At 37.3% G+C, this 17,291-nt stretch overlaps 1 protein-coding gene across 1 annotated transcript; it reads right to left on the reverse strand.

Annotated features, from left to right (window-relative positions):
• Nucleotides 1-364: 364 nt before the first annotated feature.
• LOC115438739 (uncharacterized) lies at nucleotides 365-14,802 on the reverse strand. Its single transcript, XM_030162526.1, has 9 exons — nucleotides 14,705-14,802; nucleotides 10,366-10,668; nucleotides 6,578-6,850; nucleotides 3,849-3,953; nucleotides 1,556-1,571; nucleotides 1,008-1,087; nucleotides 765-815; nucleotides 594-680; nucleotides 365-422 (listed from the first exon to the last, which is right to left on the reverse strand). The coding sequence occupies exons 1-9, from the start codon at nucleotides 14,781-14,783 to the stop codon at nucleotides 415-417; spliced, it is 1,002 nt and encodes a 333-aa protein (XP_030018386.1). The 5' UTR covers nucleotides 14,784-14,802; the 3' UTR covers nucleotides 365-414.
• Between the last annotated feature and the right edge of the window lie 2,489 nt (nucleotides 14,803-17,291).

The following is a 17,291-nucleotide window of genomic DNA, read 5'->3' on the forward strand; positions in this document are numbered from 1 at the left end:
GACCAAATCCAACCCTCCAACACCACAAACAACCCTCTTATGTATTTTCTAAGCTATTAAAACAAAGGCAGCCAACATATACTAATCTTAATATTACATTTAAACAATCATCAGTGCAAAAAAACAAAACGAAACATTCAAACCTAGATTTTGAGTTGAACATCATTATTTTTTAAGCTCAAAATAGCAAGGATAACTGAAAAGAAAATGTAATTAATTTTTAATTTCTCCTAATTCACATAAAAAAAGTTAAAATATTTATATCCTACTGCGTTGGGAATTAAATCTAGACTACAGATATAAAATTTTATCATATTTATTTAATTTTCAAAATATTTGTAGATTTTTCTAATACATTCTGTTTTCCACGTTGCTGTCCATGTATGTCACATTTCGCTGATGATGCACTTGTATTCATTGCTCTGGAAGAAAATCACAACACACAACTGAAAACATTATTATCATCATAATCATTATAAAAAAGATTAAAGCAGATACAATATAGTAAAAAAAAAACAAAATACAAAGTTCCCAGGACCTAAACAGTCTGTGTTAATATTTGTACCCATAGTTATACGGTAACCTGCACTTACCAGGACTCACATTACTGTAGTCACCGCCCATCTCTGCATCGCCATGACTTTGAGACGTGAGGTTATTATATTCATTCTGCTCCTTGTCTGCAATTAGAATATTTTAAGTGAAGTAAATTCCGATCAGTGAGAAAATATGTTAATAAGTGATAATAAAGCATTATATTTTACCATCCCCGGTGTTTCTAGAGCCACTGACTGATTCATAGACAGAAAGATCACCTGGAAGGCAATAAAAATCGAAAAAAGGAGTTATTTTCAATTTCCTGCACATTTTTAAATACACTTTAGATACCATTTATCCTGCAGACAGGGAACCATGTTATTACCATCAGCCATCATCATAACAGAGTTGGACATGCCTTATTTTTTCTACTACCAATTAGCTTTAATTATGAGTTGATCGACACTGACCGTGGAGAAGAGAGGAGTAGATCTGCTGTGTATTTTCATTCTGATTGATAGTTTGGGGTGTAACAGAGCCCTCTGTGACCCTGAAACAAGAAATAAAAGTTTTAAAGGAGACATAAAAGAAAATAAAATTAGAAAGTTGTGTTACTGTACAGTTGTGGAAAAAATTATTAGACCACCCTTGGTTTCTTCAATTTCTTGTTCATTTTAATGCCTGGTACAACTGAAGGTACATTTGTTTGGACAAATATAATGATAACAACAAAAATAGCTCATAATAGTTTAATTTCAGAGCTGATATCTATCAATTTTCCATGTTTTCTTGATAATAACCAAAATCACTTCAGTTCTTCCATCAATATCTATGGCATTGTACTAACAAAAACAGTGCTTTTAGACATTCCATGTTTTCTTTTCTGTCTGTTTTAGTCACATGATACACACAGGAGTTAGTACTTGATTGCATAACCATTGATTTTGATGACTTTTGATGGTCTAAGAATTTTTTCCATGACTGTATAATTATCATTTAAGGAAGTCGCAATACCAACCTGGTACAGCACATAACTGTGAAAACATAATGGTGATAACATTAATGACTGTAGCATCTTATGATATAGGAAGATCTACAACAAAGGTGTCAAACATATGGCCCACAGGCCGAAAGAGGCCTCCCAAAGGGTCTAACCTGGCCAATGAGATGGATTTATGAAGTGTGAAACTTTCACTTAAAGGGGTCATATTTTGCTAAACCCACTTTTATTAGTCTTTGGTTCATTACCTCTGTCAGGAGGTTTTGTGACCACTTTGTGTTTGTTTGTTTGTTTGTTTGTTTGTTTGTTAGCAACTTTACGGGAAAACTATTACAACCATCTTTGCCAAATTGTACCCACAGATAAGCCTAGGCCCTGGGACGAACCCATTAAATTTTGGGCCAAGTAGGCCAAATTTCAAGGTCACAGCAAGGTCACAAAATCTACAATTTTCCTATCTCTCATCATTGAGCAATTTTCGAAAATTCATAAAAAATTCAAAACGACTCTGATTAGCCTCCAATTTGTTACATCCGTAGCTTATAACAATATCTTGTATCTGGCACAAAATTGTCCACCTCCACTGTGGAATGTGGACTCTGTGGACATTTCAATTCAATACTGAAAATCCCATTTCCGACACATTTTTCCTTATAACAAGAAATATTGATTGGAATTTAATCTAATTTGACATACACATGACCGGTACCAAGCTTCAACTTTTTTCTGCTGTATGGAACAACCTTGAAACTGTTTAATTTTAAAAGAAATAGTCGATCCACACATGCACACTGTTCGGGGTGCTTGGCGGAGGTTTGCGCTCTCTGAACACTTGTTTATTTATGTATTTGGACCCTAAAACTTCAAAAAGTTTGAATTTGAACCCTCCAGGAGCTGCAAAGCTATCTTTATATTCATTTTGGCAAAAATCAAGTGGATTTCTACAACCTGTTTTAATTCCTGCTTAATTTGTTACGTCTATAACTAGTTACATCACAACATTTGCACATATAAGGTCAAGACTTCCAAAGAACATTTCTCTGAGTATGCCATAATTGTTTATCAGCAGCAGCGGTTTGTAGTCCACATTGAAAATATGTCCAAACTTCGAGCCGATTACCGAAAATGTTCAGTTGTTGGTTGAACAAAATCATCCACTGATCTAAACTGTTTAATAACTGTTGATCCATTAATTCTATCAATACATGTAAATAATTGGTGTAAAATGTATTTGTCATCTTTCATGGTCATCAGATATGACCCATTTGGACGTTCAGAGACTCCATAGTTACCGTGGAAACACCATCATCTTCTACAACATTGATTCCCCAGTAAAACCCATGGAGTTGGATCAATGACAGTGGATGGACGCACTGAGTTTATGATCAGTTAATGATCAATTTTATCGAAAAAGTCACTTTTTCTTCAGTTTTGTCTGTTTCTGATATAATAACCCCAACTTCAATCTGAACTTTTATGAGCATCTATATGATCAGTAAATTAAATAAGGCAAAATACCCAATTTTAACAATCTTTTTAGTTCAGGAGCCAAATTCAGCCCAATTCAATCTCAAACGGATTAGATCAGTAAAATACTATCATAGTAACCTATAAATAATGACACATTTTTCCAAATTTCTCTTTGTTTAAGTGTAAAGAAAAAAGAAAAAATACATGAAATTATGTACATTTACAAACTATCCTTTTACAAAATATGTGAATAACCTGAATAAATATGAACAACCTGAAATATACTAAGAGAAGAGCAATTTTTTAAAAATAATATTCTGCCTGTTACCAAACATTTTGCGTATTTGTAGATCCACTGTGATCTGTAAATTGTAATGCACATGTATAAATGAGAAGCTAAGGGATAATATTATTAAAATTGTTCTTATTATTCTTAATAAATTTCAGTTTGTTCATGGTTGTTCATGTTATTCACATGTTTTAAAGGACAGTTTGTAGATGTGAACATTTTCTTGGTGTATTTTTACTTTTTTCACTCTAAAACATACTATAAAGTTTGGAGTTGACAGTTTTTACCCTCTGCCCTCACCGCAGGGTACTGTCATTAGTTTGTTGTCCGTCTGTCTGTATGTGCAAAAACTTTGCCGTGGACTGAAGGCCGAGGGTTTTCAAGTGCAAGCACATTATGTTTATATATTATTATGGTATTATTTTGCTGGTCTGGCCCACTTCAGCTCATATAGTGCTAAATGTGGCCAATGAACTAAAATGAGTTTGACACCCCTGCTTTACAATAACAAACAGTTGTAATTTAGCTAAAATGAACAAGACAGTGTCTTACTTTTTATCCTTTTGCACCAGCACAGCAGTGACAGTGGCAAAATGGTCAGTAAGACAGAACAAACCAGTGCAATGGACAGTGTAGAAGGCTTGTATACCGGTACTTCTAGAACAAAGAAGGATTAATTCACATTAGTGCATGAGCAGAATGACAAAAGAAAGTGATAATACACATATATATGTAATAATTTAATTTCCTTTTCAATGTGTCTTAGACACTACACTTGGAATCCAAGAGTAGATTTTTAATTAGAACTGAAGCTTTTCAATGTTTTTTTTTTTTTTTTTGCTTACAAAGACAAATGGTTAAAACTTCCAAAAAAAAAAAAAAAAATCAACCATATCTGGAAACAGTATTCACTTAGTGTGACTCCAAATTATGTAATATCAAGACATTACAGCATTTTAATTTTAAACAAAGAGAAAAGCCGCTTATTCTAGTCAATCAAAGATACAAGGGATGAAGTTAACATACACCTACACTCTGTCTGTCTTATCTTGTATAAAGTAATAAAAGAAAACTTGGTTGCAAACAACATTTATAGGCTTGCTGCAGGAGTCTCTTTTGACTTTAGTGAAATAAGTTAAATCGGTCCTATAATAAAAATGCTCAAATTGCATTAAATACACAGATCAGCTCTAACATTGCGGCCACTGACAAGTGTAGTAGTAATAATGTGGATCATCTTGTTAAAATTGCACCTTTCAGGGGACAGCAGGTATTAGGAAACAAGGAAACAAGGAGACATTTAGTCGTTGAAGTTGGTGTGATGAAGCATCAAAATGATCAACATAATGAACTGAGTGACTTTGACCAGGTCCATATTATAACAGTGATATCTGGGTCAGAGCACCTCTACAACTGCAGGTCTTGTTGGGTGTTCCTGGTCTGCAGTTGACCAGTTCAACCAAAAGTGATCTAAGAAAGGATAACCTAATCTCAAGCCAGTTGAGCATCTGTGGGAATTTAACAGTACTAGCATGTTAACCCATGGGGATCCATGGGTACTTGATGTGGTAGCGTTTATGCTGTTGTGTAATCGTACATATTGTACCGCATTTGTCCAACAGTCACCGCCAAAGCGTTCTGGGTACAGCAGCGTGATTGTAAGGTTTTTGTATTCAAAAATTGCTAATAGGCTATCTCCCAAAATATTGGTCCTATCAATTCCCGTTTTTGCTAGTCTGTTCCTTGACCAAAAATACATAAGTATGACAAACTGTAGCAGTCAGCTCTGTACAGATTTTTGTGAATCCCCAGACACACACACACACACACACACACATACACACACGCACGCACGCACGCACGCACGCACACACACACACACACACACACACACACACACACAGAGGCTACTTGGCCTTTATAATATACAGGGTGTATAAAAAAAATAGATACATTTTGAAAAAATTACCCCCAGTTCCACATTTGACAATTTTTGGAATTTTCTTTTATGAATGTCAGTAGGTAGGGGATTGGTGGATATTTGTCCAAATTTACAGACCCAGGTTTTCATGCATGAGTGAGCAGGGGCAAATTGTGCAATCCAAGTTAAAACTGGTTTGCGCAAAGTAGCGGTGGGATTTAAATCCAATCAAAGGTCAGGGTTAGGGTTAACCCTAACCCTAACTTGGCCTGTCCTCAGTGACATTTTCAGGCCTAAACAAGTTGAATTAACTTTTAAAGGCAGGAACAGCTGCCATGGGTAAAGAAATGAAATTGACATGGTGGCCGAAGTGTTAATGCTGTAACTTGGCAATTTTGTGGAAAACAAGATGGATGCCCATTGTCCCCTCCCATGACCTTTGATTGGATTTAAATCCCATCGCTACTTCGCACAAACCAGTTTTAACTTGGATTGTGCAATTTGCCCCTGCTCACTCATGCATGAAAACCTGGGTCTGTAAATTTGGACAAATATCCATCAATTCCCTACCTACCGACGTCCATAAAAGAAAATTCCACAAATTATCAAATGTGGAACTGGGGGTAATTTTTCAAAATGTCAATTTTTTTTTTTTTTTTTTTTGATACACCCTGTAGATTTCCACCTGATATTGTGCTGGACCCCCCCCCCCCTTTTTTTTTTTTTTTTAACAAAAACAGATCTCTGAAGGTGTGTTGTGGCATCTGGACCAAGACATTAGCAGCAGATCCCTGAAATCCTGGATGTTGTAACATGGGGACTTGATTTGTGATGTAGTTGTACATCCTTAGACCACTTTGGGTAGAGTCTAGTCACGGCAGACCAGGATCATCCAACAAGATGGTGTGGAGATGCTCTGACCCAACCGTTTGACCATCACAATCTGAATCTTGTCAAAGTCACTCAGATCCTCATGTTATTATTATTGCTTATATGTTTCTTTTTATTTGATTTTTTTTTTTTTAAATATTTATCTTCTTTTCTTTTTTCATTTCACATGTGGTGAACTAAATTCCTAACAATAAGCTCTTAAAAGCATGACCAACATGGTAAATGTACTTGTGCTAGGGAGTATACATTTAGCAATATTTATATTAGTTTAACACCAACATTTTAATATTTCAGATAGAGATAGACATTATAATCTGACATATATTGCCTGCTGACTTAAATATAATTAAAGTTTATTTATACAAACCACTTCATGTCATATAACATATCATGAATACATGCTATACCTCTACTTTCTGGTATATGCATTTTTAGTGAACACCCCAAATAAAATTCCAAAAGATACTACCTGGTTTAACAGGTGGACCGCACCATAGGGTTTTAGATGCTGATTTTTCACTCAAAGAGTTGAAAATGATGCAAGTGACTGTGGTGTATCCATCCTGTGGCCTTAAGACAAAATGCAACGTGGGTCCACTCTGGGTTTGGTTCTTCACAGTCCATTTGTAGGAGACGGATCTGTGAGAGGGTGAACTGCACTGGAGCCCAAATGTACAGGACTCATTCACAAGGTGCCAGTCTAGGTTGATGATATTCAGCTCAGGCTGCTCCGATAGGACCTCTAATAAGACAGAAGAAGGAGAACAATAGGTCAATGTAGACATTACAACAATATATATACCTTTCCTGCAATGTGACTCAGGCTGATAAAACTACATTTTTTTGAGTGAATCTCCTGAAATTCCATTTTCTTCTTAACCTCTGTAAACATGAAAATATTAGAAGCAAACAAATAAACAAAAGCTTTGAAATTAGATGAAGTTACACAACTGAATACCTCTCAGAGGGACTCTTGTTGAGCTCTCGCTTGTATTAGTCCTGAGGTTTTTAGTTTATGGGATATTAATTCTGGTCAACGTTCAATTAAAAAAGAAAAAAAATTAACATGAAACATCACTTGCTATTACATAACGTGCTGTGCACTTTTAGCCCCCCTCCACCAAATATAGTGTAAGAGTCTGATGATAGTTACTGCCTTATTACCTCCGCCAAGGAGGTTATGTTTTTTGTTTTTTTTTTAATCTTTTTTTATTATTTCAAATTACACATTTACACAAACATGTACCCATACACAGGGAACTACACAGACACAACATATACAAACAAAACCACACAACAAACCTACCAAACCCCCCAAAAAAAGAAAAGAAAAAAAAAAACCCAATAAGATAAATAACATTATCACCTCCTCTTTACAATACTCAGGACTGAGTCAATACAATGCAAACCAGCAACACATTTCTCCGTCAAAAGGACATAGGAGACAGGAGGACACTCTTGTTGACAGTAGAGAAAAAAGGATTCCATTGTTCATAAAACAAACTAATTTGTCCACGAACAGAAAACCTTCCAACTTTAAAAAGAAAAGTAAATCATGCACCCATTGCACAAAAGTGGGTGGCAGAGGATCCTTCCACTTAAACAGAATCATACGATGGGCTAATAGTGTACAAAAACCTATCGAGTCACTTTGGGCTTTGGACAATCCCAGTGCAGGAGAGGAAACTCCAAAAATTGCCAGTAGGGGGCATGATTGCACTGATTTACTCACAGCACTGCTAATCTAAGCAAAATATTATTCCGAAAAGTATTAAGTTTTGAGCAAGACCAAAACAAGTGAACATGATTAGCAGGAGCAGCACCACAGCGGTTACAGTTTGGATTTACATCAGAGAAAATCTTTGCCATCTTTTGATTGGTCCAAAAACAGCGATGCAAAATTTTACACTGCATAAATGACTGTTTAGCACAGATGGAAGATGTGTGGATTTGGATGAAAATTTCAGGAAAATGTTGATACTGGCACAAGGAACAAATGATTAAATTTTGGTGGTGATCGGGGGTTGGGGGGGGGTGGGGGGTGCACTGATCTGCCTTGGCGGAGGTCAGCGCTGTCTTTTCTAGAAAAGCACTCGTAGAGTGCAGACCTTCGCCAAGGCAGATGAGTGCCCCCCCACTCCCCCACCCCTCCCCCGATCACCACCAAAATTTAATCATTTGTTCCTTGTGTCAGTATCAACATTTCCTGAAATTTTGATCCAAATCCATCCATAACTTTTTGAGTTATCTTGCACACAGACAGACAGACAGACAGACAGACAAACCAACGCCGACAAAAACATTACCTCCTTGGCGGAGGTAATAAATCATACATTCAGAATGCTCACCACAGACCCATGAAGGGTTAAAGGGTTAACAGGTTTACACATGCTGTCTAGTGTTGATGCCTTTATTTAGACTTCTGATTTTTTTTAATCAAATACAACACTTTTATGTAATATACTACTGTAGAAATCTGACGTAGCATCACAGAAGTTTTTCACTCAGTTTGTTATACAACTCCCTTGTTTTTAAAGGTGTTCTCATGGAAAGTAAGTTCAAAGAAAGGACTACATGATACCATCCCTTTAAAGGGGGAAATCTGGCCATAAGAAGTCACTGTATTGATTTTCACGTATTTTATACACGTATATAATATATTCCCCCTTCAATAAGGCAGAAGTCATGTCATTCCCGACCATGCACAAACACAACCCAGAGTTAGTAGCAACGCAGTGTCAGCACACATTGGCTACACATACATGACATTATATTCTATTTCTGCAATTAGATCCATTTTATGGCGGATGGCCCTGAGTGTTAAGGTCCAGTTTGAGATCAGACCAGAGATTAGTTATGCCTTTATAACCAGAAGGCCCTAAGCAGACAAACACTGACTGTAATGATGGTATTTCTTTACTTTCTTTTCTTTCTGCACCTTCTTCTGGGTCATGGAGGGGTCAATAATTCCAAACACTGAGTTTAACACCATCGGAACACATTAATTTATATTGCAGCTGATCTATCAACTCCAGCGGTAAGTCAATAAGATATCATCTTTCAAATTATCGAGTGTATTTCCTGTATTTGCTCACATTCATGTTGTAAATTCAGGTGTCTTTGGTTAGGGTTTGTATACATTTTTGTCTTAAACAACTGCTATGTTGGATTGTCAGCTGTAGCTCTAAAGTTTGCTATCTTGACTTGTCCAGATGTTGAGATTTAACCACTATAAGCACAAAGTATGGAGTTTTTACAATAAGGTAATGCTAGTACAAATGTTGTTATCAGTGGGTTTCATTTTAGTTGTTTTGCTGAACCTGGTGGTGTTTGGTTCAGTTTGTCAGCTGAGCTAATGCGCTAATTAGGAGGAGAGCTGCTGTAGAGCTGAGCTCTGATAAATAAAAGTTCATTAAAGTTATTGTTCATGAGTTAAAGGAGGAGAAACTTCTGTCACTTGGCGTTTGTAAGATCCAACTCATCCTATAAGACTACTGTCGAGTTTGAGTTTGCTAATGTTGAGTTTTTAATGAGTTTAGGATCTGTGCTAGCACTAACATGCTAAGTTAGCCACTATGCTATCCACTGGTTAATGTCGTATTGTGTGTGTTATCAAAGCAGAGCTTGGCAGACACACAGTGTTCACAGATAAACACTGTTTTCTGCTTGGACCTCAGTTCTATAGTAAAACTTAAAAATAGTAAATTGTCTATCTCCTTATGAGTACAGTACAATTGCAGAATGAATGAACTTGTAAAGTTAGCACCACACACGTAAGTAGCCTATCCAAGCTAACACCAACCTGTCCCCCCGCAATTTAAGTTTTCAAAGTAATAAAGTTAGTCCCTTCAGTGGTCAACACCATTACTCAGAAGTATAACACACACAACTGTACATACAGTAGTGGCAGTGACACAACAGTTGTCTGTGGTTTATTTTCAGATTTACCATGCTCACTGCTGTTTCTCCCCTTAAATAACATGGGAGCGCTTAGTTTATTTGGACCTATTCAGGCTTACATGAACCATGTGATCACCAGAGTGGCGACATCAAAGTGTGTCATAACTCTCTTTATAGGGTTCTGAACCAGCCTATTTTGATGAACACAACTCCTCATCCAGGTCGATGGGATAATTAGTGGAATCATCTGTGTTAAGTGAAGAGGCAGAACCAATACACGGCAGGACTTTTATTTTATGGAGCTCAGATTCTCCACCACTGTCTAAGATGGACTGATCTATTGATTCATCGTCTTACCTTGAACCTGCAGAGTGATGCAGACACTTTCTCTTTGTTCGTCATTCACCAGTGAGAGAAAAGTGAAGTTACCAGAGTCGTGAACAGTCAGTTTTCTTATTGTTAGACTGTAGTCTGTAAGGTTTAGGTCGACTCTGCCCAAGAATGGATGCTGTTCAGAAACCAAATCATCCTTATCTGCAATGGTGAAATTGTCATACTTCCAATATGCTGAGCTGACCCCTTCAGGGGGTAAATCTGAGGAAAGCACCACAGTTTCTCCAACTTTTCCACTTCGTTGTTTACACTTGACAGCTTCCACATCTGCAACACAAGAGAAAGTAATGTATTGAATTTATTCTTCATAAAGTTTTTGACTAGTTGCTCAATGACTTCAGGGTGGCTGCAAAACAAGCCTAAATCACCCCTTCTCCACCACCATCTCTCACAGCTGGTCTGAGGTGTTTGTACTTATAATCTGGGTTTGGCTTTAGCAAAATGTGGCACTGTGCAATATGGCCAAACATGAGCACTTTAGTTGCCGCTGTTGGACTGCCAAGGTGTTTATAGAAAGAAGAAGTTTTTTTAGGAAGGCTCAAACTAGACCAAATGACAAATCTGCTTCCTGGCTTTGTTGCAGTCATGGTAATCTCAACGGTAAAAACACCAAATTTTCTTTAATTCATTTTTTGTAACATGTAATGATACTGTGCATTAAATATGTATTGGAGTAGAAGTATGCAACAGAGTTAGGAAATATAGTGAAATAAAAGTGAAAGTAAACAAAATAGAAAAATACTCAGTAAAGAACAACTTCTCCCAAAACGTACTTGAGTACAGTAGTGAAGTATTTTTATTTTGCTACTATACAACACTGATCCAGAGTGGTGAGTGCATCAGGGTGAGAAGAGAGGCAGATGAAGCGATTACCCATCATGCCTAGTGCCTACAGTATAAACCTGTGGGGGCAGTGCTATGATCTGGGGTTTATTCTGGTCTAGATTCAGCAACATTATGTGTCCATAAAATAATGCTGTGACAGTGGATAATATCATAATGCCACATTTAATGCATTCCTTAACTAAAGCCAAAGCCAACATTTTCACTTTTAGTGAAAATAGTAAAAGGGGAGTGGTCCAGTAAAAATGAGTCAAACACCACTTGCTGTGGTTGATAGTTGTGACATTGCTATTAGTGATGTCCCAATCTGGATTTTTTTTGCTTCTGATCTGATAGTTTTGCCACAACCGATCCAAAACTGATCCGATATGGACTTTCTACAATGAAATTTGGATTTAAATTTGGAGTCATTATTTATATGTTATTATGTTATTATTTTACTTGCGATCACAATTGGGCTGAATGTGGAACCTGAACTAAAACAACTATGACACATTTGACTCTTAAAAACTTTAGTATAATTTTTGCACTTTCCAAATTCACACTGTGGGACAAATTAGAACCTTATGTTTTCTTATGTAGTTTGTCTATGAACAAGTCCATCCAAGTAGTATATAGGGGTGCGTTCAGTGCCGTGCGTTAGTGATGTGAAGCGGGTTACTCATGGGTTGGGTTGGGGCGGGTCAAAAGAATGTCAGTTTATTTGCAGGCCGCGCATCACAACCAAACCTCATAATGAGTACAAGCACAGAGTGAAAGTGTAATTTATAGATGCTTTACTAAGTCTACTTAGCAGCTACTAAGTAGCTTTCCCCTACTTCCGGAAACTTGAGGGAGCAGGACATCCCACCCCCCTCTTCCTGAACTAGGCCCAGATTTGCCTGATTTTGTGACTAAATCCGATCCGATCTTCTAAAAAATGCCAGATTGGCAGCCAATACCAATCTGTAGATAGGATTGGGACATCCCTAATTACTATAGATCAAGGGTCACCAACCTTTTCTCTTATGTGAGCTACTTTTACCTAATGAAGTTGCCGGAGGGCTACTCTAATTTAGCAACATTTATTTACATAGCTATTTTTCATACATACACATATTTTGTATCATATGTTTGTAACATTGTGCTCTTCATTTATTTTATTTATTTATATATCTTTGTTTTAACATTTACAATACTTAAAAAGTGTTAATATGAAACTATTATTTTACTTTAATTAAGAAAATCAAAAGTAGAAAAAAACAAATACAAGCATTTGCATGCTGTATTCCTAAATATTTTAATACTATGTCAAAAATTATGAAACGGGACAATCCTGCATATTTTTATAGAATTACTAAAAAAAAATAATACACACCTGTATGTGCATTTTTAATACTTTGAAATTGTGAAAAGGAACGTTATCACTCACACAATAAAACTTCACCAGCATGTGCTGCTGTTTTTCTGAAGGATTTGACCTTTTCTAAATTCACATATGCTGTCAAAACATATTAATTAAAACCAGAACTTTGTGTACATAAATCCACCATCCCTGTCACTTCTACAGTCATCACACTGGAGTCAAATGCAGAGGCACCTGTTCAGGTCCGACTCCAGCTGTCTGAGCGCATGCGCACATAGTGCACATATGTTTGCGCTTGTCCAGGATGTGACCCACTTTACTGATGCCTCTGTTGAAGTGCTGGCCTTGGTCAGTTTAGTGAACATGGACTGTTGTTTTTGGACTTTAGTTTTTAGCTCTTTTACCTTCTCTTTACGGAGGCTGATTCCCACTGGAGAATCTCCAGAAAAGTTGCTGTGACCTTTGGTGAAATTCCACTCCACGTTGCATCTTTGACTGACTTCCAGAACGCGCCACAGATCACACACACACACACACACACACACACACACACACACACACACACTCGTCTTTCACATTTGTCAAACAGAAGTCCGTGCCTCATCGTTGGTGAAAATAACTCCCTGACTATATTTGGCCCACATCGTTGCGGGGCTAAACCCATTACCTGCCTGGCATCTGGCTCATCCTGGGCTCCATCCCTCTCCAGTGACAGGCAGCAAACCAGCGCTAAAGTTTGATTGACAGCTAGTAGACCATTTCATCTCGGGAGGGGGGCAGGACACTTGTAATTTTGATTGGGTGGAAATTTAGACCTGTTCTACCAAATGACGAATCAACTTTGTGTTCTTATATTAGTGACCCTTGGCGAACCATCGGTAGATCGCGAGCAACGTGTTGGAGAACCCTGAACTAGTTCTATTTTTTGAGCAGGCCTGCGGGTGACTCGCGTGGTCCCTGCGGGCGACCTGGTGCCCGCGGGCACCGTGTTGGTGAGCCCTGCCATAGATTAACCCATAAAGACCCAAACATCCACAGGTGACCAAAACCATCTACTGATCTTAACTGTTTAATGCCTGTTCATCCACTAATCCTATCAATCCATGTAAATAATTGGTGTAAAATACAGTTTGTCATCTTTTCATGGTCATCAGATATGACCCATTTGGACTTTCAGAGGCTATCCCAATTAAATATAGGAAAATACATGATTTTCACTGCAAAAAATGCAAAATAAAGAAGATAATATTACAATAAATGATGATAAATCACCTAAGGAAGGTTAAATGCAGAAAAAAAATCATTTAGGAACTGACACAAAAGTAGCACTAAATTATTAAAGTAGTAGTATTAAAGCAGAAAACTCAAAAAATGTGCACTATTGGAAAATAATTCTGATACATGACTATGGTTCAGTGAATGTTTTATGAGGCTCAGTTGTTTGGATAAAGATCAGTTTGTATTAGAACTAATACTTTGTTGATATCAGTGTTCAGAGATAACTTTATCTGCTTCCTTTTGTGGTACTTGTCATAATTTCCAGATTATCAGTTTTACATTTGCAATTCCTCTGACCACAGTGCCTGGGTTAACGTGCATGAAGTCTCAGTTTAAGACACTTTGCTCATAACTCATGTCAAAATCTCAAGTCAGGAAATATGGCGTAGTTGGTCACAGTAAAAAGCTGCTCTCAGAAAACTGTATTCGCCAACTACTAACCCTGAAGTTGAACCCAAAGATAGAGCCCCCCCCCCCCTCCAAAAGTTTATGCCATCTGTGATCAAATGGAAAATACAAGAACTGATTTTGACTCAAACAACTGTCTTACAAGACCTAAAGTGGGTGGATTTTGTCATAATGTAAAAAGCTTGCAGCAGGAATTAAGAGTATATCAGAATATGCGATGTGTTTTCAGGCTAAATTCATTTATATATCACTGATAAGATGTTACAGCTGTGTTTTTCACTCATTAGTTTAAATGCTGCAGTTGCAAATACAGAAAACAAAGTAAAACTGCTGATATTTTCCAAAAATACCATTATATGCACACATAACAACAAACAGTGTAGTCTTAGTCCACTCTACCCCATTAACATGAATAAAAGGTGCACCTACCATGGAAGCAGACCCCAAGAAGCAACAGTGCATTCCATGAGAAGAAGGTGATTAAACCCTGAAAGTGACCATCAGCCATTTCTGTATGGAGAGGAACAGCATCTGTTTCCTCCTTTACTCTCAAAAAGGACAGTGACAAGAGAGCAGTAAAAAAATGAAGTGGTCTGGTAGAGATGCTCTCTGTTCACAACCACAACTGAACCTCTATGTAGCAGGAAGTAGCTGACATGCTTCACTATAGTGGCCTTCAAGGGTTTCCGTAGAGCAGTGGTTCCCAAGCTTTTTTGGCTCGTGACCCCAATTTAACATCAAGGGCCGGATTTACTAAGATCCCAATTTGCATGTAGTAATTTGCACAATCTAGAATTTTGCATGTGGGGTGGAACCGCAGTTTGTGGGTGATTTACTCAGATTGCTTGCACAAATTACAACAGGTGCAAAGTCTTGCAGACCACCCTATTTAAATGAGGGTTTTGCGTGTGCTACTGGAGACAGTACGCTGGAAAACCTGCTCTGGGATAAACCAGCACTAATGGGAACAGTGCGCTGAAGGATCCAGATGCACAGAAATGTAATGAAATATATTTTACTTTAGATATTGAAGTTTTATGATGAATAATTTTAGTATTAAATAGTTATTGTTTTAACATAGGATTCTTTTGTTTAATCTGTTTTACTTCAATTATGTTAATAGTGAATTCTTTGTGACCAGGATTATGTAGTACTCTGTTGTAGTTTCAGTATCTTATCACTAGGATAAGCTTGTTAAGATAGGAACCATCTGTCTGCACAAGAGTTAAGTAGGTTCTGGTCTGCTTCTAGATACACGTCTGAACATGTCCATTCACACACATAGTGTTGTCAAATATAGGTGATAAGGGTAAACTGATTGTTGGCATAAGTTTACTTAGAGTTAAGGCCCCACATCTGTTTGATCTTTTTAGATAACGCTAAATTAAAGACTAACCCATTTGTACGGGTGAGCCCACCCATAGGGTCAATAAATGTACATTTTATGTCATGTTCGAGGTTCATTGTCTTTGAGTCCTCAGCGCTGAGTGTCCACCTTATTTGTGATCTGAATTAATTTTGTCAACTTTGAGACCGATCTGAATCCAGACTCATCCTTAGAGCTTCCAATAAAAGAACGTGTTAACAGTAATGTTGAGTAGAGTGGAGTTATAGAAGGTATTGCATGACTCATTCATTCATTCATTCATTCATTTTAAAGGTGTGTGTGTGTGTGTTGGGGGGGGGTAGTTGGATGGAATGACTGTCAGGCGCACATCATTTTGTCACACTGTAGCCTAATGTCGGTGCATTATTTTTATCACAATTATCAGGAGTGGAAAAGAGTCCCGTAAAGTGTGTGTGTGTGTGTGTGTGTGTGTGGGGGGGGGGGGGGGGGGGGGGGGGGGGGCATTCGTCTCAATTATTTTTTCTTACGTCACTCCAAAAATGTTCACACAAGGGTTAAAAATGCGTTCTCTGCATCTCGTTTCATCATTTCTTTGTCTCCTAACCACTTCCATGTGTGTGCAATTACACACCCAAACCATTTGCACCTGCTTTTGAGATGTGTTAAATGTACAGGGTGGGGAAGCAAAATTTACAATATTTTGAGGCAGGTATTGAAAGACAGTGTATGACCACTTAGTTTATTGAAAGTCATGAGAATTTAAATCTTCAAATCATATTTTACTGCATTTCTAACGGTCTTGTTGTCTACCTCAAGTTCAGTTGCCATTTTTCTCATGGATTTGGTTGGATCCTTTAGGATTTTGGATTTGAGAGCTTTAATAAAACTTTGGTACGCTTTTTTGTTGCTTCCTCCACTTCCAGACTTTCTCGTAATAGTTTTGCTCATAGTCATTCTCTTCTTTCCATTATAAACAGTCTTTATGAACACTCCAACTATTTTTGAAATCTCCTTTGGTGTGACGAGTGCATTCAGCAAATCACACACTCTTTGACGTTTGCTTTCCTGATTACTCATATGGGCAAAAGTTTCTGAAAAGGTATGGATAATAGTGTTAGGTATGATTATGACATCAATATATGTTTGGTTTCAAAACAATTGACGTAGTGCCTGCTGAGAAAAAACAAGTAAATGTTCATTGTAAATTTTGCTTCCCCACCCTGTAGATGCAGTTTCTATGAGCAAAATTGTTTTCGGGTTTGATAAATCACTTTGCATGTGTTGAATTAATATATTTACATTTTCTCCTCCCAGCACATGCACGATTGCATGTAAACACTCCATACTGCATATTCATTGTGGCAAATGTATTAACCAGATACAGACGCGCTATTTTGCACCTTTGAAAGACGCAACCCTTAGTGCGCACTATTAGTAAATCAGTTTGTACATTTCTTTTTGTGTGTGCAATGAGTTTGCACACGTTTTTAATACACACAAACCTTTTGTAGATCTGGCCCCTAATTTCTGGCGACTCCAGACAGTCAAATGGAGACTTTTTTTTTTGCTAAAACAAATTTGTTTTTTTATCATGTAATAGTTTGCTATTCTATGTTCCAAATAAACGTTAATTTTAGATGACATTTAGTCTATATAATGTATATTATT

The sequence above is a fragment of the Sphaeramia orbicularis genome, chromosome 18 (genome assembly GCF_902148855.1).
Source record: "Sphaeramia orbicularis chromosome 18, fSphaOr1.1, whole genome shotgun sequence".
Lineage (NCBI taxonomy): Eukaryota > Metazoa > Chordata > Actinopteri > Kurtiformes > Apogonidae > Sphaeramia > Sphaeramia orbicularis.